Below are 25037 nucleotides of genomic sequence, written 5' to 3'. Positions count from 1 at the left end.
AGCACGTGTTGTGGGCAACACCAGGGTTGACAGAACTCTTCACTTAGTTTGGGTTACATTTCCAGAAGATGCCGCTGTTGTGCGTTTGTTTTTCTGTCAAACAAATAGAAAAGCAACTGCACGTGTGAGTCGCGAAGTTTGTGTGAAGTGTCTTTCGATAATTTTTAATAAACTCCCGAAGTGATTACTGCCTTGAAAAATGGCTAAATTCCGTTCGAAACTAAAACGCCACACGAAAGGAAAAACATGGGCCAAAGGACATTCCTCGACGAGCAATCCAGAGAATATGAAACATCGCATGAACGCCAAGTCGAGGTTTTTCCAGGCGAACTGGAAATCAGGTTAGCGGTCGGAAATATCTCCCGGTTTAGAACAAATTCCTGAACCAACTCCTTTCTTTGATTCACTTTGCAGCCCCGCCAACCTCATCCAGTGCAAAACCGTCTCTGACTCTCGAGGCTTTGATGAAACACGACGCGCGGCAGATGTACGCCACCGGCAAGGACGAGCCCACAGTGAACGATATCGCGGGCAGCTTGAAATCCTTCAGCCTCGATGACGAGATGATGTCGGATTCCCAGACGGGCACTTTCAAAACTTTTAAAACCTTCGCCTCCAACTACAGTCAGTGTTCGAATATGAGCTTCAAAAAGCTATTGAATGGCTTCCGGACGAGCTCGAATCTACACAAGGAAATGCTGGCAATCCTGACTGCCTTGACGGAAGTGATCAAAGAGCGGAAAGGCACCGAGTCGTCCACGGAGTACTTTTTGCTGCTAATGGAGACAATCGATGCGAGCCAGGAGGAGACTGAGATCTTTGCTTGCATCTCTCTTCTGTCGATGGGAATTAAAACGGTCCCCGTGCCCGTGCTGAGGAAGAAGTTCTCGGAGACAGCGGGATCTCTGATGCAGTTGATGACGAGGTACATTGAGTCGGAAAATATGACCGTCATTAGACATGTAAGTAGCCTTGTGGGATGCACTCGCGTCGCGAGTACTAACAAAATCTATTGCAGTTAATTGGATGCATGTCCGTCTTGTTGCGCGCCCAGGAGCATGTTTCCTGGTCTTATTCATCCACAATGCGGTACCTGGACGCAATATTGTCATTCACGATTCATTCGAAACCCAAGGTAAGCCACAATTGACCCCTCCCATTTCTCCCAATCAAAACCATCTTCCCGTCAAATGTCTTTAGGTTCGTAAGGCGGCTCAGCATGCCGTGGTCTCCATCATTCAAGGCAGTTGCTTCATGTTACCTCGAAAGCCGGAAAACACTGCCGACAACCCAGACGAGCCAGAGGAACCACTCCCGCCAGCCGTTACCTACCATCCAGCAAGCGGTCGCGTTGCGAAATTCTGCCTGAGTCAATTCAAACCTGAAAACTTGTCGAAATCGCAGAAGTTGGTCCTGCATACAATCGCTCTTCTTCGCGACACAATGAGCGGCATGAAAACAGACGACGTCCGCCAAAGCTGCGAGAGTTTACTCTCCATTATGACCGCCGCTAACGTCCTGCTGCGAACGACTTGCTTCCAAACTTTCCATGCGTTCTTCCTGTCCAGAACGACTAACATCGACAGCGAACTTCTTGGCAAACTGATTTCAGCAATCTATGAATATCGTCCGGACCGAATGGATATCCGGCAAACCCTTGCATGGCTGGCGGTATTGAAAGAGGGACATATTCACTTAGCAAAACTCGATTTGAACCTCTGTGCGAATTTCTTGCCGAAGTTTGTGGACGTTTGTGCAAGCGACTTGTGGATGTCGGATAAGACGGAGATCGTTACAGGCGCGTCGAATACTTTGAAAGAAATTCTTTATGAGTGCGTTCGGCCCGCATGCGCAACAGACGAATTACGCGCACAAAATCGCGAACCGATCACAAAAGTAATTAACATCATCTCAAAAGCATTAGCCGCTCCATTTGGAGATGTTGCGAAATACGTTATCCTCACATTTGCAATTGTGTTCGAGGTTACGGGACCAGACTTCAGTAAAGCTCTGCATGCCCCGATTGCAACATTAGGAAATCGCTACGATACGAACAGCACCCTTCGTTTAGCTATTGAACACGCCATCATCACGGCCATCCAATTTGTTGGAGTGGAAAATGTTCTAAAAGCGATTCCACTTGCAGACGCCAAAGGGGAAGTTCTAATTGATAGATCCTGGCTACTCCCACTGCTCCGGGTGGGAATCGTTGGGGCGTCATTCGAATTCTTCTCTAATTACATCCTAGAACTGGCGTATTATTGCAACACCAAATGGGACGAGTACAAGAAAGAAGGCAACGATTCAAAGCGCTGCACATACGAACTTCTCTGCTGTCAGCTGTGGGGTCTTTTCCCTGGTTTCTGCCGGAACCCGAAAGACTACTCTAGTTTCAAACTAGTTGCCAAGAAGCTGGGCACTGCTTTGGAAAACAATCCGGAATTTCGCGCCCCCATTCTCGACGGTTTGAATGAATTGATCACATATGCAAGTGAACAGAATGTAGGGGAAATTGCTAAATACTCCAAGAATTTCGTCCCTTGTTTGCTGAACATCTACATTCAAAAGCCCAACGACACATACGAAACTGAAATGCGTGGAAAAATTCTTGAAACGATCAAGGTTTTCCTCACCATCACATCGGAACAAACGTTGGTGGACCTCTTCGAAAACGCAGTTAAAGAATTGAAAGATCTTCCGCCGGGAAATTTCACAAGCGATGCGTGCATGGATGCAGCAAATTTGCTAGTAGTTTACCAAAATGCCCAAAACATTAAAAACTATTACGAGAAATTCATCGCGCCCGTCCTAAAAAAGGATAATAAGACGAAAGTTGCGGCGACGGATGATCAGAAATTGAAGAAGCGAAAGAGGAAGTCTTACGAGTAAGTGTTTATTGATATTTACAAATGAATTTGGGCCTTGACTGCTTTCTTTGTCCAAAGGTTGTTGAATGAATTGATAGCGAGCGATCGGGAAGAGTGCAAGAAGTTTATGAAGAAAAATGCAACAGCAATTGAAGAGCTTCTATTGAAAGTGTTTCCCACATGTCCAATTAGTCAGGCTTCCAGGTTGAGGTGAGTAATTAGTCCACTAATTCCTTTGATATGTTTATACATTTTTATAAAGCGTAATTTGTCCTCAACCACTAATTTGGTGGTGCATAAAAAGTTGAAAGTGGGATGACTTCTTTCTCGATCTGCGCAGTAATCTGTAACTCTGCGCTACGTGTATAGTTGTTGAATCATTCATTTACGTACTTTACAGAGATTAAATTCAAAGGTATCGTGTTGTTATCAGTGTTGAGCTATTATTGTTTTGGTTGGCCCTTCATCGTTTTTTTCTATTGTCAATATTTAAGCCGGTTTCGGAAAGAGATTTGGTGTGTTGCATTCCATCAAAGAGAGTTATTTCAGCGTCTTAGTTTTTGCTATGAATCGATAGTAGTGTCGATTGATATCGCTCAGGATGTGATCGAGGCGTTATAGTTATTCACTACTGTTAACTGTTAATAATACAATGGTTTAAAATATTTGGCTTTTCATTAATTCAAAGATCAATATTAAAAATTCGAATTTTAGTTTTTGGCTAATATGCTCCGCGACTGCTTGGATGGGATGGAAAGTCCCCTTTCTGGTCGAGTTATTGCTTGGTCGGGTGCTAACAGGAATGTGCAGCGGGTATCGACCATCGCTCTACCATATAATGTTGCCTAGCTGAAACATTAACCCGGACGCGGTGCTCACTCTTTTTCTCAGGGACATGTGCGCCTCTGAAGAGAGGCTTCAGCCTGTTTAAGGAGACCGTATTGTCCTCAACGTTTAATCTGAACGTATGCTCTCATCGCTCGCGGATCGTATGGGCATCATCATTTGGTAGCGACTTCAATTTGGCAATGGCTTCCCTTAAGATCGCTTCTCTTGTCCAGGTCGCCAAGAAGTCGTAGTTTTTCCCCGTTCACAAGATCAGTAGGGCTCCAGTAAACTCTTCGCGCGTGCGACCAGGACGGATCGTGATGTGCCTTAATATAGCCAATCTCCGAGAAGAGAGCAAATTGTGTCTATTACGGCCTGGTTTGTGCCTATTACGGCCAAAACACCAAAGCGCGGACCACGCTCTCGACAGAGGACTTGAGCACATAACTGTCCTGCAATGTTCATCAGAGATAATGCCTCAGGCCACCGCGTGAGCCGATCAATGATCGTGAGGCAATATCTGTAGCAGTTGCGAGTTCCGACTGCAGCTCTGAAGAACTGCGTCATCCATTTGAGCTTCAGCGATTGCCGAAAAATCAACTGCGACTGGGATATTGATTTCGAAGATCCGGAACAAAGCATCAGCGATTAAGTTGTCTTTACCGTACACATGTTGAATGTCTGATGAAAACTGACTGATGTAGGCTAAGTGCCGAAATTGTGATGACGGGCTTTTGCCGTAGGGTAAAAATTAGAGGCTTATGGTTAGTGAACGAGGTGAACGGCCTGGCTTCAAGGCAATATCAGTAATATTGATACTCAGATATGCGGCTAGTAATTTACGATGATCATCATCATCAACGGCGCAACAACCGGCATCCGGTCTAAGCCTGCCTTAATAAGGAACGCCATACCTCCCGGTTTTGCGCGGAGGTCCACCAATTCGATATCCCTAAAAGCTGTCTGGCATCCTGACCTACGCCATCGCTCCATCTTAGGCAGGGTCTGCCTCGTCTTCTTTTTCTACCATATATATTGCCCTTATAGACTTTCCGGGCTGGATCATCCTCATCCATACGGATTATGTGACCCGCCCGTAGGCTACGGAATCGTCCATCTTCATGTAGGAGGTCAAAAATTCTTCGGAGGATTCTTCTCTCGAACGCGGCCAAAATTTCGCAATTCTTCTTGCTAGGAGGACTGGCAAGATCATTGTCTTGTACAGTAAGAGCTTTGACCCTATGGTCAACCGTTTCGAGCTTAACAGTTTTTGTAAGCTGAAATAGGCTCTGTTGGCTGACAACCTTGTGCGGATTTCATCATCGGTCTCAAAGTTGTAGTTTCCTAACTTTATTCTTCCCGTCTGACCAGTGCGGTTTGATGTTGTTGGTTGGTTTGTTTTCGGTGCTGACGTTGCCACCATATATTTTGTCTTGCCTTCATTAATGTGTAGCCCAAGATCTCACGCCGCTTGCTCGATTTGGATGAAGGCAGCTTGTACGTCTCGGGTAATTCTTCCCATGATGTCGATATCGTCAGCATAGGCCAGTAGTTGGGTGGACTTAAAGAGGATCGTACCTCTTGCAATTAACTCAGCATCACGGATCACTTTCTCGAGGGCCAGGTTGAAGAGGACGCATGATAGGGCATCCCCTTGTTGTAGACCGTTGTTGATGTCGATTGGTCTTGAGAGTGATCCTGCTGCTTTTATCTGGCCTCGCACATTGGTCAGGGTCAGCTTAGTCGCTCTTATCAATTTCGTCGGGATGCCAAATTTCCTCATGGCCGTGTACAGTTTTACCCTGGCTATGTTGTCATAGGCAGCTAAGTCGATGCAAAAATGGTGCAACTGATGTCCATATTCCAACAGTTTTTCCATCGCTTGCTGCGGAGAGAAAATCTGATCTGTTGCTAATTTGCCTGGAGTGAAGCCTTTTTGGTATGAGCCAATGATGTTCTGGGCGTATGGGTCTATCCGGCCTAGCAAGATACCGGAGAATATCTTATAGTTGGTACTCAACAACGTGATACCTCTATAATTGCTGCACTGTGTGATATCTCCCTTTTTATGAATGAGACAGATAATGCCTCGTTGGCAATCGTCAGGCATTGATTTGATGTCCCACACCTTGAGCACAAGTTGATGAACCATTCCATATTTAACCAATTCGGCTGTAATTTCATCGGCCCCAGGCGACTTATGATTTTTTAGCCGATAAATTGCACGGACTGTTTCTCCTAAACTTGGTGGCAGCATTTGTCCGTCGTCTTCAGTTGGCGGGTCCTCCAACTCGCCGATGTACTGGTTGTTCAGTAGCTCATCAAACTACTCAACCCATCGCTCCAATATGCTCATTCTGTCGGAAATCAGATTTCCCTCTTTGTCTCGGCAGGATGCGCATCGAGGTGTATAAGGCTTCATCCTGCTGCCTTGTTGGTAAAACTTGCGCGCTTGGTGCGGTTGCTCTCTGTACTTTTCGAGTTCACAGACCTGTTGATTCTCCCATTCTTCCTTTTTCCGTCTGTCAAGTCACTTCTCCGCTCGTCGGAGTTCGTGATAAGTCTCCACGCGTGCCCGCGTTCTTTGAGAATGCAGCATCACTCGGTATGCGGCATTCTTCCGTTCCGTTGCTAGCTTACATTCATCGTCAAACCAGCCGTTCCGATTCTTTTTGCGGCTGGGGCCAAGTATTTTTGTGGCGGTATTTATGATAACGTTCTTCAGGTGACTGTGAAGATCATTTGTTGATGCTTCATCTCCAGGATCTCTGTTGAATGCGGTTATTACGACATCCATTTCCCTCTTATAGGTGTTGCGGAGGGCTATGTTGTGGATGGGTTCAGTGTTAACTCTCACCTGATTGTCAGAGGGGATTGTTGGTGGTGTTGTTATTCGATCTCGGAGCACCATGCCAACGAGATAGTGATCCGAGTCTATATTATATGTCATCAAGGCTGAGAGGTGGCGGCGTTCGATCAACACGTGGTCAATTTGGTTGAAAGTGGTCCCGTCTGGAGAGGCCCTCGTATGTTTGTGGACCGCTTTCCGCGCAAGCCAGGTACTTTCAACAACCATTTCGTGTGACACTGCTAATTGAATGATTCGCATTCCGTTATCATTTGTATTTTGGTGTAAGCTATGAGACCCAACGTATCGTCTGAATACGGGCTCCTTCCCTACTTGGCTGTTAAAATCCCCAAATATGATTTTGATATCATATCTGGGACAGGCTTCGAAGGTTCGTTCTACCTCTGCAGCCTCCTCTGTAGGGACGTAAACGTTAATGATGCTTATATTGCTAAATTTGCCTCACAAGCGCAGAGTGCATAGCCGTAGCGCTTATGTTTTAACAGCCGATAGCAGCAGGTTTCATTTTTTGGCTGACTAAGAAACTTACTCCGAGCACATGGTTTACTGGATGGCCACGATAATATATGGTGTAGCGACTCTTCTCCATGAAACCGGTCCCTGTCCAACGCATCTCCTGTAACGCTGTTACATCATATTGGGACACGGTATCGCGTAGCTGGTCAGCAGCTTCATCTCTATACAGTTAGCGCACGTTCCATGAGAAAATGCGTAAATCATTATTCCTTTGTCGTTGCCGGGTTCGTCGTTGTGTTATCCGTCCAGTCCAAGGCTCCTGTTGTGGCTTCGTAACAAGTTGTTTTCTGTGTAGGGTTGTCCATGTGCTACTCTCATATAGCAATACAGAACAGTCTCAACTTGATCTTGATGTCGAGATAACTGTATTTCCAGATTTTGTATAGGGTAGCGAAAGCGGATCTACTGCTGTTAATGCGTCGGGCAATATTCAGTTCGGAGCCACGGTCGGCAGAAACCACGCTTCCGTCAGATTAAGAACCTTCGTTTCGTTCGTATTTGTCTTCAGTCCAACTCTACTTGCCTCTATTTCCAACTCCAGAGCCATTTGAGAGAGCAAGCAGATGTCATCAGCGTAGTGAAGATGTTTGAGGAAAGCTGTCATTGTCCATTGACTTCCTCCACGTCCTCCGGACAAGGCAGCACGAAGAACGTCATCAATAACAAGGACAAATTATAGATGCAAACCTGGCGGGCTCCACTTTGGACCTCAAAATCCTCCGAGATTTTACATCGGTGCCACCCGTGACATTTTGCGCCTCCATATATCGCTCTGATAATAGTTGTTGGTTTCTCCGAAATGCCCTCCTGCATGGAGCACCCCACATGTACTCCCGGTTCACGCTATTGAAAGCTTTCTCGAAGTCGATGAAGAGCATGTGCAGCAAAGATTTAAACTCACAGTGCGCGGAGTGCACAAAATGATCCGTAAAATGCTGAACCGATTAACGCAGGAGGATCCGGGGCGAAATCAGCCTGCTCTCTGTCGATCAAGCTTTCGAGATGTTCTTTGCTGCGTTTCAGGATTAGTTTAGCTAATATCTTTGTGACGGCAAGGAGCACGCAGATACCCCTCCAATTGTCAAACTCAAAACGGATCCCCTTCTTTGGGAGCTTGACGATCATCCCCTTCTTCCACTCTCTGGGCAAGGTCTCGGACTCCCAAGATTTCCGTACGAATTGAAGCAGCAAGTCAAACTGCTGGTGCAACGATAAATAAATCTGCGGGGAGACCGTCAAGTCGAGCGAATTTACCCCGTTTGAGTGCATTGATCGCCGAAATGATTTCTCTTCTCAGATGCTATATGATTCATGATGAAATGATTCTTTTGTTTAGGTTAGTCGCCATCGTCGAGAGGAAGCCCAATACTAACGTTCTACGGAGGACCATGGAAGGACGTACGACCACCTGCAAGCTTTTTCGTGATGCAATGCATACATGATTTTTATTTACTCCAGCTACTACTTCTTATGTTCTTTCACGGTATCGGAACCTAAGTGTATTGGGATTGATCCTACTCACAGCGACTGTCAGACCTTACGGTTATAGACCCGATCACATGTCAATGACAAGATGGCGATAGATGCCGAGACTTATAAACTTCTTACTTCTTCTTAACTCTCTCCCGGACTGCATCCATTGCTATATCTTGAAGTTTCGGCACAATGTCGTAAGCGGGGTATGCACATTCTGGGGATCTTTGATTGTTGTCGAAGACTGTGCACACATTCATAACTATAGCCAAGGGTTATAGCTACAAAGGCCGTCCTAGTGCGAGATGAAATGATGTTTCGGTGACGAGCTGTGAACTTTTGAGATTTTTAGTCGCTGTTTACGACAAGCGGAAAATACTTTGCTTGAATTCTTGTTCCTAGCTCAAAAGAAATACAACAGACGACAAACGTTACTATAAGAATAATTCGTAAAATTTTAACTTTTTATTGACATTCGAATTGACCTTGTCCCTAATTACCTTTACTTTTTTAAAGAATTAATGTTGGAAGTATATATGTGAATTGAAGCGTTTTTCAACTAACAGTTTTTTACCCTTTTCAGCTGCCTGAAACTTCTAATTGAAAAGAAATATGTCAGCATCAAGGACAAATACATCCTAGAAGCAGTTCTCACATTCAAAGAATTCTCTACCAAAAAGCAGGACATTGCCGACCAATTGCTGAAACTTATTGGGGAAATATATGAGGTAAGTCTTTCGATCATTCGTTCCAGTATTGATTGTTAAATGGAATCGTCTTTACATTCCAGAAAAAGGATAAACTAGATGAATTCATCAACATTATAATGGCTGGATTTGGAGAGAGTGAATTATCAGTGAATACAATTTTTGCTCTACGGTCAGTTGTCCAACATCTGACAGGAAGTCTAACTGTGAAGACACTGGAAGTGATCCTGCAGGAAGTTCTAGTGTTTCTTACTCAGAAAATTCGTCCTGAAGCTGAGGCTGCTGTTGTATTTTTAATTACTTTTGTCAAAGTGTTGCCATCTCCTTTAGTTGCGAATCATTTAGAACCAATCGTAAGTATTGTTCTAGGTAAATATGCCTAATACCATATTTATACTCGGAAATACATTTTATTACTAAAGTGGAAATATGTATGTATTTTCCGCGATTAAAAACTGATTACTATTCATATGAAATGAAATTTCGAAATAGGATGGCAATTATTGGAACATTTTTAGTCTCTCTTTAACGATAATTTACAACTGTTAAATAATAAGAAAAAAATGAATTTCAGATGAAATCTCTATCTTCAATGTGTCCTGACACCAAACGCTACTGTCGCCTGCAAATTGGATATTTATTGAAGAAAATGTGCAAGCGATTTACGGCTGATGAACTGATAAAACTCGTGCCAGGCAATGATGAGTTGACACATCGTCGACTAAAGAAGATTCGCAAGCAATTACGACGTGAAGAACGACAGAAAGCGGCAGAGAAAGATTCGGATGAGGATGAGTCTGAAAACGAATTTGTCAGTGGAGGATTGGAAAAGAAGAGTCTGACGTAAGTATTTCATGTCTAATGGTTTTACAAAGGGTTGAAATATTAGCCCTAGATTGCCTGAAACTCTAACCTTTACATAGGATACTCTATGTCGTTGCTACGCCTTTTTACGAACGTATTGTCAATTGGGGCTAAAATAGTTTACCTCATTCCAATTTGAGGAGGACGATGCGAAGGAAGCTAAATTTTGGTCTTTATTATGCAATGGACAGAGTTAAGGTTTGGATACAGCACGACTCAGGTATCCAAAATGTTCTGAAAGTCTTTTTTACAATTAACGTTCTGTTAATGAAGTTATGAGAAGATACCAATTTTTATTTGTTGGTTCATGGAGTCTACATTTTTAATTTTCTAATTATCATTCCCTTAGTCGATTATCGAATTCTGAAAAGCTAAGTAAATAAGCTATGCATATTCTCTAAAAACCTCAAATTAATGCATTATATAACTATGCATTAATTTGGGTTTTTTTTTGGGAGTAGGGTAGGTGAAAGCGTTTACCCACAGAGTCTTGGACTCCCGCAACAGTACGCTCCCTATCATCAGAGAACTAGCCTGGAACCATTTGACACATTACTTCGGACTAGCTCTTCTTCTCTCCGGCTTTGGGAGCCTTCAAGTTAGAGAATCCCTTTAACCAACGGGAGGGGAGTTGTTAGTTCAGGGAACCGCTTACTATCCGGTAGCGATAAGCAGACGCCACTAACAAAGCTCCTTGTCTCTGCATTGGAGCAAGGCTCTTACGATGCACCTCCTTGTCAAGGGCATTAGTCCATACCACCGCGCCATAGAGCAGAACGGACTGCGTTGCTCCAATAAGGAGACGTCGTCTAGTAGATATAGGACAACCAACATTCGCAGCCTGTTTTGAGTTGGTCGAAGAAGTCCATCTTCCAGTCGAGCACTAAACCAAGATATTTAGCTGCTGGTTTTGTCTCTATAGTCAACTCGCCGATCGATATGGAACGCAGGGTCGGGATTCTCCTTCTGGCCAAGATGACTACTTCGGTTTTTTTTCAGCGCAAGGCTGAAACTGTGAGCAATCATCCATCCGCTTACCCGTCGCATCAATATGCCAAATCTGCTTTGCGCCTGTTCAACAGTACGTCCTGCAATAATTGCCGCAACGTCATCTAAAAAATCGACTAGGCGCGACTCTTCATGCATATGGAGTCTAAGCAGAATATCGTAGGAAGTGTTCCATAGGTGAGGATGTATCCGTATGCTACTCCCGACCTGATTTACATCCTCCTCTGGCCCTCTAGGTTCTCATAGAGCAGCATAGGTTCGCAAGAGACAGCTTGGCGCGTGAAATCTCCGTTACCCTTGTTGATCAGCGCGATTCTGGCCACTTTCCAGCGACAAGGAAAAATGCCCTCCTTCAAGCAAGCGTTGAATGCCTCAAGCGGCAAGTCTGGCCATTGACGGAACACCAGTTTGTAAACTTCCGCCGGGATGCCATCAGGACCTGGCGGCTTCTTGTTTTTCATAGTGAGAACCGCTTCTTCGAGCTTTTTCATTGTGCAAAGGGGGCAATCCTCGACGCTTTCCGCGCTATTGATATCAACCCATACAGGATGTCTGGGGAACAATGCTCGTCCATCTGGTCGGTACTTAGCATGCAGGGCCACTTCGAACGCGATGTACTGGTGATCACTTGCCGAGAAGTATCCTAGGACCCGTCCACCGATGATGCCAGAGATTCCGACGCAAAAATTATGTCATGAATGCTTCCTTCACAGCCTGGGCACCGAAAGGTTGGCGTTGATCCGGTGTTTAAAACTACGAGCCCGGTTCTCGCCGCCATTTCCAGAATCCGTTTCCGTTTGGAGTCCGACTGAGGCATGCCCCATTCAAGGGTCTTAGCATTAAAATCACCGCCTACAAGGATTCGTCTCTCCGCGCTCGAAACGGCATCCTTTAGAGCGTCAAATCGGCGCCGAAAGTCCGGCATCGTCTCGTTCGGCGTCAGGTAAACGCTAAGAAACGTTATCCCTAAACACCGGATCCAGACAAACCTATTCCCTCGGCCTTCGGCCTAGATGGCAGCTGTGCCCGATAAGTCCAGATGCAATGAGGCCGGTTCCTGTTTCGGTATTGCTCGCTAATTAGCATTAGATCAGCATTTACTTTCGCAGCGAACTGCACTAGCAACTGGTGAGCGGTTCCACTGCGGTGCATGTTAATAATCATCCCATTTGCATTCTAGCCCTTTCCAATTCCACTCTGAAGATTGGACACCGTCCCGAGTGTGTGGGACGCTCTCACCAGACGCGCCACGATCCCTACAGAGAACGCAACTTTCGCTTTTATTGCAGGTCTTCGCTTGATGATCTACTTGCTCGCATCTCCGGCATCCTGTCGGGTCCCTTGCAAGCTGGTGACGTGTTTCCATAGTTCAGACACCTGTAGCACTTGGTGAAGACTATCCGCATTCGTACCCACCAATTTCGATTCTCCCGTTTTTAAGGAGTTTCCTTGCATATTGTCCGGGGACTTCCACTACGACGTGTTTTTGCCTCGAGCATTTACAGATGTGATACCTATCCGGGCATTGGTTACCTTTAAACATTCTCGTTTTATCGCCTCCTCCACTTCGACCTTTTCTGTGAGGCAGTTAAGATCCCGGATTTCTAGAGAGCTCCCGGATTCTAGGCTGGAGACTAGAGGCGACCACGCCGTGCTGAATGGCACACATGAACCCCTCCGTCTCAGCAAAGAGTCCCCCAACACACAGCCATCTGTCCGACAAATGGCTGTCAAAGGCAATTCACGTCTTTACCGTGCATTGCCTTCGGCTTCCATTCATCGATCCGCTCTTGGTCCGACTTCATCCCGCTCAGAGGATTGAAAGATCGACCCTTCAAGTTAAGTGGAGTCAGTCCAGAGTCTGCCCTACAGACAGCCGCATGCAAGGAACCCGACTGCTCTTTGCTGTAAAAATAAGCGCGCAGCGAGTCGACGCCCATACCTCCGATGTCACGAGGCAGGTTCATCTGCTCCACGGCAGACTTTGGATGATGCATTCGGAATTTGACATAGTTGTCCGTATCCGCTGCTGGACGTTTTCCATATAGGTCTTGGTACACGGCAATATTTTGAATGCATAAGCCAGTGAAGGGATAGAGAATACATTCAACGCGCTTATTTTATTCTTCCCCGAGAGATGCCATTTCAGCACCAGCTTCACACGTCGCAGGAATTCGGACAGCAAAACATCCTTCAGATCACCAACTCGAGCATGGGTTCCTTGCAGAGGTCCTAGGTATTTGTAGAAGTCTGTCTCGATCATAGCTTCGATGTGAAGGTCACCAATGCAATGTCCGGCATGCGGCTCGTGATGAATTTTGCGGATGGCTTGGATTCGACATTTGTCTAATCCAAACTCCATCCGAATATCACGGCTGAACATGTCTATTATTCGCAACAGACTTCTGAGATGGTTGTCAGTACCAGCATACAGCTTGGTGTCATCTAAGTATACCAAGTGTGTCAGTTAGCACGTAGGCCATACTTTATTGCAAAATTATCCTTCTAGCATCATTCAGTAGCCATGAAAGGAGGTTCAGTGTCATACAAAACCAAGGGGGACTCAACGAATCCCCCTGGACGATGCCGCTCCCTATACGGATGGGCTCTGAGGTATTAGCATCCTCAGATGTACGCACTGATAAGGTGGTATGCCACCCTTCCATGTCTGTCGCTAAAACTTCATTAGTTTTGGATCAATGCGATACAGTTGTAGAATATCGATTCGCCAGGTATGTGGGACGCTATCAAAAGCCTTGGCATAATCGATATAGCAACTAAAGAGGTTTCTTTGGCCCATAGTTGCTTGTCCTACAACTACCGAGTCGATAATGAGTTGCTCTTTGCAACCTCTTCACCCAACTTGGCAGCCCTTCTGCTCCTCGGACAGAATGTTGTTGGTCTCGAGGTACGCATTGACCCTTCCACTAATAATGTGATAAGTGATGAATTTGTTGAGGGTTGGTAAGCAAGTAATCGGTCTTATGTCTGCGGGGTCCTGCACTGTGTCCTTCTTAGGGATAAGGTAGGCAAACCCGCAGTGAGGAAGAGTGGAAATTCCGCCGGCCGACTCATGACCTCATTATACTGCGTGCCAATCGACTGTGTACGCTGGTAAATTTCTTATACTAGAAATTCTACACCCGATCCAAACCTGGGCCCCTCCAGTTCTTCGAACTGTTTATGGCTCGGCGAACTTCCTCTTCGGTAACATACGCAAAATTCATGCCAGGCTTATTGGCATGGCGGGTGCCTTCGGTAGTGATCCACTCAGCATGCTGGGCGGGTAACCTCCAAAGTCCATTCCAATACTCTTCCGCTTCCGTCATCGAAAACTTTACTGTCTGGACGCTTTGTTGGGATTCATTGAGAGATCTGAAAAAGCTCCGCTGCTTCCTGGCGTATGTTGCATTCTGGACACGTCTGGCATGACTTTCGCCATACCATCGTAACCGGCTGCATATCACAGAAAGTTTCTGCTTTAGTGTGTCTAGAATTTCAACTACCGGTGTCTCACTGGGGATGGCATAGTTCCGGTAAACCCTCTGCACTTTATTTCTCACCCGTCTGCTGGCATTGCCAATGTGGATCTGAATCAGTCTAGCAATGTCCTGCTTTAGTGAGTCCCGCCAACGTTCCAGACGAATTTTCCATGGTGGATCCCCTTTTTCACTCAAACCAATAACACTGCACCACAATACTCTGTAGCGTACTGGGTTAGATAACTCTCTGAATTGTCATGGGTGCAGTAGTGATTCGCGGGTGAAAGAAGCTTGGAGGAAGCACCGGAGACGAACACCGAGGATCACTGAAATGCTTAAGTCGATGGTGAGGTGGTGGTTGTGGTTTGGAGTTGCTTTGGCGATTGTAAAAATTGAGGACCATCTGCTGAAGGCAGCAGGGAGGATAAAAGGACCTAAAGGTAACTCAATAAAGTAATGGGTAAATGATGATGTCGTGTGGCATAACTGGAGAGACTAAAAGTGGGTTTTAGTGGGTGCTTTGTTAGCATGATATTTCACTATCATAATAAACTTGCGCCAACCGATAAAACAATCATCTTTTTTATTTAATAATATGGGAAGGGAAACTTTTCTTCTCTTCTCTAGAAAATGAGGAAAAATAAACGAGTTGTTCAAACTGTAAAAAGTAATTAGGAAATTATTTTTACTCTTTTTAGAATTGAAGACATTTTGGCCGACTCTGATTCAGATCTACCCGATGACGATATGGACGAAGCACCCGAAGCAAATCACGGCAATAAGAAAAAATTCAAAGTCGAAAGAAACATTCATCCAAGAAGGAGAAGAAGAGATTGTGGATTTAGCTGATATCAAGTCAATAGGGAATATTTTAACAACAAAACCTGGAAAGGCGACCAATGCCGCAGGTGGTGCAGTCAAAAAGTCATCAAAAGATCCGAACCGGGGTTTTAAGACAGCGGAAGATGGGAGACTGATTATTGACGACAAAATGGGATCCGATTCCGATGATGATGACGAGAAGGAAAGTGATATTAAAGAAGAAGACAGTAATCCAAATAGAAGAATGAAGCGAGTACTGGAAGAGGATAGTAGTGAAGGTATGCAACATTTTTTTAGTTGTTACGTAATGTATCTTCGACATTTACATTTATTCTATCCAATAGACGAAGAAATGCCAATGGCAAGCAGTAGGAAGCGTCAAGCTCTCGACACAATCAGCATGAAGACTGGTAAATCAGGAAAGTCCACAGCAACTAGCAAATACGTGGCTGGAGGCAAAGGTATCCACAGGCCTGTGGCAGCTTCAGTTAAATCGGGATACTCAGCTAAATCACGTGTGTCGAGCGCATCAACTAAAACAGCTGGTGCTTTCGGTACTGATTACAAATCAAATAAAGCTAAGGGTGATATGAAGAAGAAAGGAAAGCTAGACCCATACGCATATATCCCGTTGAGTAGAAATATTTTAAATAAAAGGTGAGTCTTTTTGGTTAAATGGTGCTAGGAATCAGATATGAAGTGATCTATTTCTTGTCAATAGGAAACGAGCGAAAAATGCCGGCCAATTCAAAAATATTGTGACAGGGGCTCGAAAAGGTGCGTCGAAAGGCCTAAAGAGTCGCGTGAAGAAGGCATATAAGAAATAATTACTTTATTTATGTGTTATTGAGTTTTTAGGAGGATTTTATCAAAATATACTATTGATTTCAAATAACTTTTTAGAGCAATTTCTTTGTCAATTTCGTGCTTTGCAGCGTTCATTTTTTCATTTATCAAATCAAATTATTATGTGTATTAGTCGGGAACTCATACATAGTTATCGAAAACGAACGCTAGCGACAAATTTTCTAAAATTTTAGGACAAAATATTAAGTGAAACAACTGTTGAAAAATTGTGAGTTAAACAGTAATGCTTATCAATATTCGCCGAATCAAAACAAGAACGTGAGTGTATTAATTATGTTACATTTCTACGGGTTATTCTGTTGTTTAGATTCCAGTCAAAACGCCTCCTTCTGGAAAATATATTCGACTTTTTCGATAATATTACGTCGTTCGTGTAAAAGAGACCATGAGTTAAGCCACGTTTTCCTTATTAATGTTAAGACCATGCTTAAGGAATTTTTCAGCCTGGCGACGTGGTCCTTGCAAGAAATGAGCTGGGAAAAAATAAGCAGCATCCACTCCGTTTTGGAATACATTGTCAAGTAACGTTTCAGGGATTTGAGGGCCACAATGAAGTGTTCAACACAATGAATCTGTTCGAATTGTTAATCAAGATTGCACTCTTGAGGGATAAACTATGAACGTTTCTTGGCTGCATAAAATACTTCGTGAAATGCATCAACCGAATGTCTAAAATAGTTCCTGTTAACAGGAAGATACGGAGCACCTAACCTGCTTTTATGGATTGAAATTGTGCTAGTTGCAACCAATGATTACAGTTATTGGAGACGACCACGTACTCCTAATTGAAATCAAGCATTTGGAATTGAAACTGGTTAAATCCGACAGCCAGATCTTATAAGCCAATGCACATTGGAAACAATTATTATAGGTAATGAAGGTTTCATTTTTAATATACTCTACTTAATGTCGCGTTTCCGTTGCCCTTTACAATGCTTATTTTAATTTTCCAACAATCCTCAATTGCAGGAAATGTGCCGAATTTGATAAAAGAACAAGTCATTCCAGCCGATAATGATTTGTCGTGAATTTAGATCTTCTTTAGAGTGATTAATCTGCTCATTGTCGCCAATCAAGAATTTCCACAATAATTGCAAGTAACTCATTGAAAACAGTATTTACACTACTAAAGTATCGATTTCACAATCGAACTCGGTACGCTTCTTCTGAATTCTGCGATTGATGCTCTCCGCCAGAAAATGAAGAGGCTGACATAGCATAGACATAGCAGCGTTTTCTCATGCATCCAAATCTAGACAGTTCCTGACCGCGGACATAGAATATTGTGCGCCTGAAATCTTTTCCATCATTATCGGGCGGACGAACCAGGTATAAATCATGGGGTTATATAATGATCTTCTCAATGCTTCGAATCTTCAGTTCGACAAAAAATAACTCACTGGTGTTTCGGACACCAGGGTCAGATTATCCCTGGAAATTCGAAAGCAAGTGCAGTTATATTGGGAAGACATTTCTATCAGACCTACATACCTAGATGACACCGAAGCAAGAACGGGAGTGAACATAAAAAAGAGAAAAAGGATTTCAGGTGAGTAGACAGAGAATTCCTCATAGCATTAAAGATATCTTAGTTTACGTAGTACAATTGGTATATAACAGTCGATTTTACCCGTATTCCGCGATTCTTTCTATAATACAAATAATGGAAACCATGGCAAACACTTTACACAAATAGTATTTAACACATACGCCTCACTTAGGCCTCAGTAAACGCTAGTTTGAGTCAATGCACACAGAGCTTAAGGTTATGTAGTTTCAATGATCGCGGCGCGAATGGGGCAGACTTCCATTATTGTAACTTCTCGTCAGCCCGCTTTAGTATCACCCAAATCCTCAATGGTGATATAATAGACATGCAAATACTGCTCGACAAGGATCTGCTAAGTTATTGTCGCCTCCCATCAAGTGGATTATTTTTGTACAGAGTTAACCTATGTGTTGGAATTGTTGTCAGCAAATTTTCTTGGTTTTTTTTTAGAAGCAGATACGGGTGGCCTATGGTCAGTATGGATGGTAACAAAAGGACTCTGATGATGAATGGAAAGTATATAGTTTCGAAAATTGGTTAACAAAATGGTTTCCGAGTGCTTTCGCTGTATCCCTCTAGCACACAACGATGACCTGACCATGCCTGGTACAGTGCTAATGATTGAGATGGTGACTTATCAGATCCCAAAATGTGACCGCTTCGATGGGATCGTCGGTTAGGTTGTTTCCCATCGACCTGGATGTTCAAACCAATCCGATCATACCATCGAAGGTGTCTCTCTCACAATGTTGCGCGATTAGTGCAATCCCATAGTGATCGCGAATGTCGTTTTTTCGTACGTGATCATATCACACTAACCCAACACAGCATCTTCATCCCCATTATCGGAGGTGGCGTTTATTTTCTTAGGTAGTCTGACCAGTACTCAGAACCATAGAATCAAACAGGGCGAACGACACTTCGTTGATCAGAAAGAACACCAGAAACACCACTTCATCCTTGATACTGTTACGTACTTGCTTTATGTTGACTCGTATCACTGGGTTGCTTCGGACTACACAAAAACCCGTTCTATACTTAATATAAGCGTTTATTTTACACTAAACTATACCATAGTGCATATCTGAGTGAAATTATGCAGTGTTTCTAACGATTAATTAATTGAAATAAATAAAACTTGTTGTTTCTTTTTCGTTGGTGTGAATATTTATTCTTGCAAATACCGATATTTCGGGAACCACTTGTTCCCTTCATCAGTGCTGACAAGTTTGCTCATCTGTAGACATTAAGGTTCTATTTATATAATACTATTCTAAATCTATACTATATACTATGATATTATAATTATGGCTAAAAAACTTATATCTAGGTCCTGAAAAAGAATAACAAATATTTAATTACATTCTAATAGCTAATTTATCTTTCCTGAAACGAGAAGAGGTTCATTTAGTTTTCTTAAATAGTTTTTTAAACAATGGGGAATAGCAATTACCCAGATCTGAATTCAACCTAGTGTCAACCGGTTGTTTGCTAATGAACCAGCTTTCATAAGCATCCAGCTGGTTAATCTTTCTTACCTGCTTTAGAACTTTCAAATCCTCGGCGCTTACTTTATGGCCGCATTCCACCAAATGTTTTGCCCCCATAGATTTAGTAAGTTTTCAGGAGTACTTGACAGCCAGCTCTGCCTCCTTCATGTGCTCCCTAAATCTGATAGTTACCAATCTTTCTGTTTGCCCGATATATACCTTCGGATAATCTGAGCAGGCGATTTTATAAATGCCGCTCATCTGCTCTACCGTTTTCGGTCTTTTTCCCCAGCCAGCTGGGATTTTAGCTGGTAGATACGGCTTGATCCTACCAGCTGTAGGTCAAACCTTTTCAATGTCCTTTGCATGTGTTTGGACAGATTTGAAAAGGTGACACTTGATCGTTTTTGAGCGGTTGAGGGTAATTGTTGGCTATATAGTGTAGTGAGATTACTACGTTCTAACCTTCGTGTGTGTTTCCTAATCATTGTGTCTATGGTGGCGCTGGTGTACCGTTCTTCTTAGCCGTGTGATGTAGAGTTTTTCGCTCCGGTAGTCTTCCTCTGTGAGAGGAATTGTTAGGAGCGGTTGATCATAGTGCCATAAGCAGCCATTTTATGCTGGTAGCTGTGAAACGAAGTGGCCGGGATTGTACACTGAGTGCTGGTCGGTTTCCTGAAAATAGAAAAAGAAAATTGTCCGTTTTGACGTTTGATTAGTAAATCTAGGAAAGCCAATTGGTTGTTAACTTCAATCTCATGAGTGAAGGTTATTTTAGGGTGTAGCGTGTTGATTTTATCCAGCATATTTTGGATACTTGTGTCCGGGATCACTGTCAAAATGTCGTCCACGTACCTGAACCATATATTTGGCAATAATCCATCCTGCTCCATTTTTTTCCTCTAGTGATGCCATAAAGACTTCACTTAGGAGTGGGGACAGGGGATTGCCAATCGCTACACCCGAGGTTGTTTTGAAACATTTTCCCCTGAATGTGAAATAATTTTCACTCATGCAGAGGGAAGCCAACCTCGCATATTGTTTAGTCTTTCTCCTCCATTCTGGTGTCGAACCAAAACGTAGTAGCCACTTTTCAAATTTTGTTATGGCCTCTTTTACAGGCGTACTTGGAAACAGAGCTTTGACGTCAAATGACACTAGGCGTTCATTATCCGTTAAAGTCCCCACTGCACTTAATCTATCAATTCTTTCGAATTTTTGACGGATTGGTTTCCGTTAATAGACCCTAATTTTTGGCATTCCTCGACCACCTATTTTGCAATGTTGTATGTAGAGGAGTTATAATCTGCAATGGTCTCCCTCATCTCATTGCCTGATTTGTGTATTTTTGGTTGGCATCTAATTCTAGGTAAGGAGGGGTTTGGCATCCGCAGCCGGGCTGGGTTATCAACCACTAGAGAGCATTTTTTGAGGGCCTTCTCTACTCGTTTTATGGATCCTGGCAGCATAGTTTGAGAAATTTGATGTCTTCACCAAGTGCTGCCATGCTTTTTTTGAATTTGAGCAAACTGTTAAAAACCGCTTGAGGCTTGACGGCCATGTTTATCTGAGTGAAATTATGCGGTGTTTCCAACGATTAATTTAATTATTGTTTATTATAGAACAATTCCTTCAACTGGTACAATTCGTGGCGTATTTATAACCAACGCGAATTGTTCTAACTCTAGAACTGGACTGACTCCGAAGGCAGAACCTTGGCCCTTTTATACCCTGCGGAACATTGCAAAAATTCATGTAAAGACTTTGCTAGAAAACTACTTTGCGCCTTTGACAAGATCTCCTTATTCATCTGTTAACAATCATCCTAACTAAATATTCGCCCTACTGTTATACAATTTTGGTGTCCTGCTTAATTGTCACTATTACGATATACATTGACGTCATACATAATTTTCCCAAAGTGTTTTCGTCACAATGCGATTATACGTGAGGCAATTTCATTCAGCTTACCATCGGCTGATAACATTGATCAGTTCTGGGCAGTTTGATTCCGGTTGTCAAAAATTTTCTTTATATAGATCCATGCATGAGGTGATAATTCCACTTTTGAATAAGCAGTTCAAGATCAGCTTTGTTAAGAGACGCTTGCAAATCATTATTTGCATAGAGCAGTGTGTAAGGCACTGGTCATTGGATGTCATGTGCGCCAGTATCCATGGTAGGAATAAATAAGAGTGGCGCTTCTTTGATCAGCACCGACCGAGACATGAAGCGCTTTTAATATACCTGCTACATTTCGAATTTTATTCTTGAGGTAGCGGTAGAGTAATTCAATTTAGCGTACAAGCGTTTTTGGAACCAGGAACTGTTTCAATGCATACCAGATTATTTGTGTGGAACACGGCCAAACACCTGCTTTAGATGCAAGAATGCAATGTAGAGAGGGCATTACTTCTCACGAGCGTCAGTATTTCCGCAACTTAGGATAAATTCGGCTTGGTTGATGGTAATTCGAACTATGTCGTGTGCTTAAAAGTTTCCATGATATGGAATGCCAACCGCATGGATCGTAATTTGAGCATTCCGCCGGACTTACTTTTTTCCAAATTGGTGGTCTACCTATCTTAATAACGCGATTGAGGAACTCATTAAAATAGAGTATTCGGCATTATTCGTTTCCAGGAGCTCATCTGCGACGTGATCAGGTCCTGTGCTTTTCCCCGTTTCCGTTAGTTTGGAATTGCTCTAAATATGAGCAGTGCCTACAGAGCGGTTGATGAACAAATTCTTCCGTTGAAATCTACGCGAAATATTCTCGCCATCTATCCGTCGCGGGTCTTTGATCGATAAGCAATACCGTCCTTGTCATTAACGCAACAGAAATGTTCGATATCTTGTGTGCGTGTCGAGTTTATCGTAAAGATCTTTGTAATGTACCGCTCGGGAAACAGTAATCACTTTCTTTGCATCCCGGTTGGCATACTTGTAAATTTGTCAATTGGCCTGCGTTTTATCGCTGAGAAACTTATGGTAGAGGCGTTTTTTTCACGGACCTTCATCTCAACATCGTCACTCCAAAGCCAAATATATCCAGTTGATGAACCGCTTACCTGGGTTGGTGACCCCGAGGGTTGCATAGTTCGCTTTGTGGATCGTGTCTTTAACTTGGTTCCACGATTCTTCCAGATTCGTAATGGTTGGTAATCGCATAAGTGAGATCCTTTCTTCTTTCTTCTCATGAAATCGTCACCATTTAATGTTTGGCGAGCCAATGCGTTCCTCACACTGTCAACGGCCGATGTTGAGGTGAGATGGTCTCACAGTGAACATCTTTGCAGTTAGTGAAGATGATAAAATGTCGGCGTCCCATGAGGGTATAGTCGATTTGCGTTTTACTATTCCCACTATAAAATGTACAAAGCTGAGACAATCGTGCAAGTGCATTGTCGTGAGTGTCCGCGCACCCGACAATATTTCCATTGAAATTTGTTCGAAGTAGTGACTCCATCTGTCCGTCTGGGCTCAATAGTTGGTAGGTAATACATCGTTCTTATCATTGACATAGCAGAAGTGTGCGACATTCTATGTGAACTGGAGACAGATTTTGAGAGGACGATACAAATCTCTCTCGTCATCCTAAGTCTCCAGTTATCATAGGGATCTCTGCGCTGCTCGGATAACAGTGATCGCTTCCTTTATTTCCCGATTCGTTTTGCACACTGGATAGCGTTTTATCGATCAATAACTTATGATAGAAGCGTTGCTTCTCAAGCATTTTTTTTACTGAATATAGCTATGTGGAGTATTAAATGAAAGATCTGGATAGTAGATACTTCCGAAAGCAGGCGTTATTTTTGGCATTGTGTGCGAAGGGAAGGAGTGCGGAGGGTTCGAAAGTGGCCAATTACTTCAAGAACTCGTTCTCAAAAATTACCCAAACGAAAATTCTGCATATGGTATCTAAATCTCAAAATTACTTCCGTTACGATATCTACTTAAATAAAGTTAATGAGAGTATATTATCATGTTTCGAAAATTTATTGGGAACCACCTTAAGTTCATCCTCGATCCATAAAATTTTGCAGTAATATAAGTTTTACTATGAAGTTGAATATCGAAGGCAGCGACGTTTTTCGATTTTCTCACTCCTCATCCAACATCGCGCTCGATAGTAATCATTTTTTAATCAGTTTATTGAAGTCAATAAGTCGGACATTGTTTTTACACTGAGACCATTGACTGGAGAACAAAAACAAACTAGTCACCAAATGAAGCATTCGCCGTACGAACCAAACTTCTACTATAGCCTCTTTGACATTTCGAGATTGGAACGCTACGGCTTCACCGAAATTCGGCCTCCTTACAAGAATACCACGGCTTAAAAAATCCATGCGGGTTTACTAGCTAGGAGATACACTGATTCTATGATACATCCGAAGGAGTCTACATTGTTATTCCTTATGTCGTTGACCGAAGTAACCGACGTTCATTACCTGACATTACCCAATCGAAAGTAGTAGCTCTTCAATCATTAGTATTCCAAAAATTGTGCTGCACTTCTGCATACATAAACTCTCGGGATGATTTTCCTAACAAATCCTGGAACCATAACTTACGACTCAACTTTTCAAATGGCAACTGTTCATTGAAAATCTTGTGAGCGGGATTTACACATTTCAGTTCACTTGATGACATGGCACACATTCGTTTAGTGCACAAACCCGCCCACAGTTCAAAATTTTATTGCGCCTGGAGCACTCCTGCCTTTCGGACTAAGAAAAGCAATTCGATAGTACTTGCAAGAATTCTGGAACTTCAGGGTTCATAATGTTATCAGGTAGGTTTTGGGATGGTGCATTTCCTGTATACGTGGTAAGGCCATTACGTTTCCGCTCGACATTCCATAGACACCAGCAATGATCATGCAGGATGCTTTTTTATCAAATCTTTACACGACCATGACCAGAAGGCATTTGAAAACTATATGGTACTTTTCGTTCGATCATCTGCGCCTCGATCTCTTTTCCGACCTAACTATGCAGACATTGTTAGTTATCTTTCGTCGGCTTTCTCCTGATCGAAGATTTTGTCACGTATTCTTTATGTCCTTCTCCTGTTGTAAAGGCGGTTGTTATTGTAGTAACAATGCTTCAAATTGATGCGTTAGAAGTCCATTCCAGCCTCCTGGAAGAGTTTAACGCATGATGTTTTGGTGATAAGTGACGTGGGAACTGCTGATTAAATGAAAATATCCTCAACACTCAGGCCATCCTGGGCAGATATTGTGGATAATATGGTCGGTTTAGGACAGCTACGCAAGTGGTATTGGAAAGGTAACCGGGACCCAAACTGTTATTGTGCAGAAAACGGTATTCTGACGTGTCTGAATGTTCGTCCATTAGGCCTCACTTAATTTAAAGCTCAGATCCATCTGGTTTATCGATGAAGAGATGTATAAAAAGATCTACGGGTCGTCCTGTAGGTTACTAGTGGGCTCTTCTTATCCTTCTCCCAGAAACTTCCGACGTAGATTTTGGAAAGTTTTCTCCTACTTCTCATCCTATTACAATATATCAGAGGTATGTATAGATGATATGGGCACATATTTGGCATAACTGGTGAAAAAGGATAGCTGTAGGCATAGGAGCGAATAGTTTCAAGTTCCCGTTGACGAAGAAGGTGGTAAGTTCGTACAATTATCCATTGATCAGAGTGTATATGTTTGCAATGTCTT

General features: G+C 43.1%; 1 protein-coding gene across 1 annotated transcript; it reads left to right on the top strand.

The window, feature by feature from the left end:
• The first annotated feature begins 93 nt into the window (after nucleotides 1–93).
• LOC119655133 (RRP12-like protein) lies at nucleotides 94–16331 on the top strand. The gene is given in 12 exon segments (XM_038060868.1): nucleotides 94–341; nucleotides 415–962; nucleotides 1019–1135; nucleotides 1201–2885; nucleotides 2946–3077; nucleotides 9137–9281; nucleotides 9344–9613; nucleotides 9835–10103; nucleotides 15313–15396; nucleotides 15398–15714; nucleotides 15781–16093; nucleotides 16158–16331. Coding segments are annotated over 12 exon segments (4128 nt in total). The 5' UTR covers nucleotides 94–199; the 3' UTR covers nucleotides 16264–16331.
• Nucleotides 16332–25037: the final 8706 nt, after the last annotated feature.

The sequence above is a fragment of the Hermetia illucens genome, chromosome 4 (genome assembly GCF_905115235.1).
Source record: "Hermetia illucens chromosome 4, iHerIll2.2.curated.20191125, whole genome shotgun sequence".
NCBI lineage: Eukaryota > Metazoa > Arthropoda > Insecta > Diptera > Stratiomyidae > Hermetia > Hermetia illucens.
The sequence above is the reverse complement of the archived record's forward strand: the minus strand, read 5'-3'. Positions and strand labels throughout refer to the sequence as shown.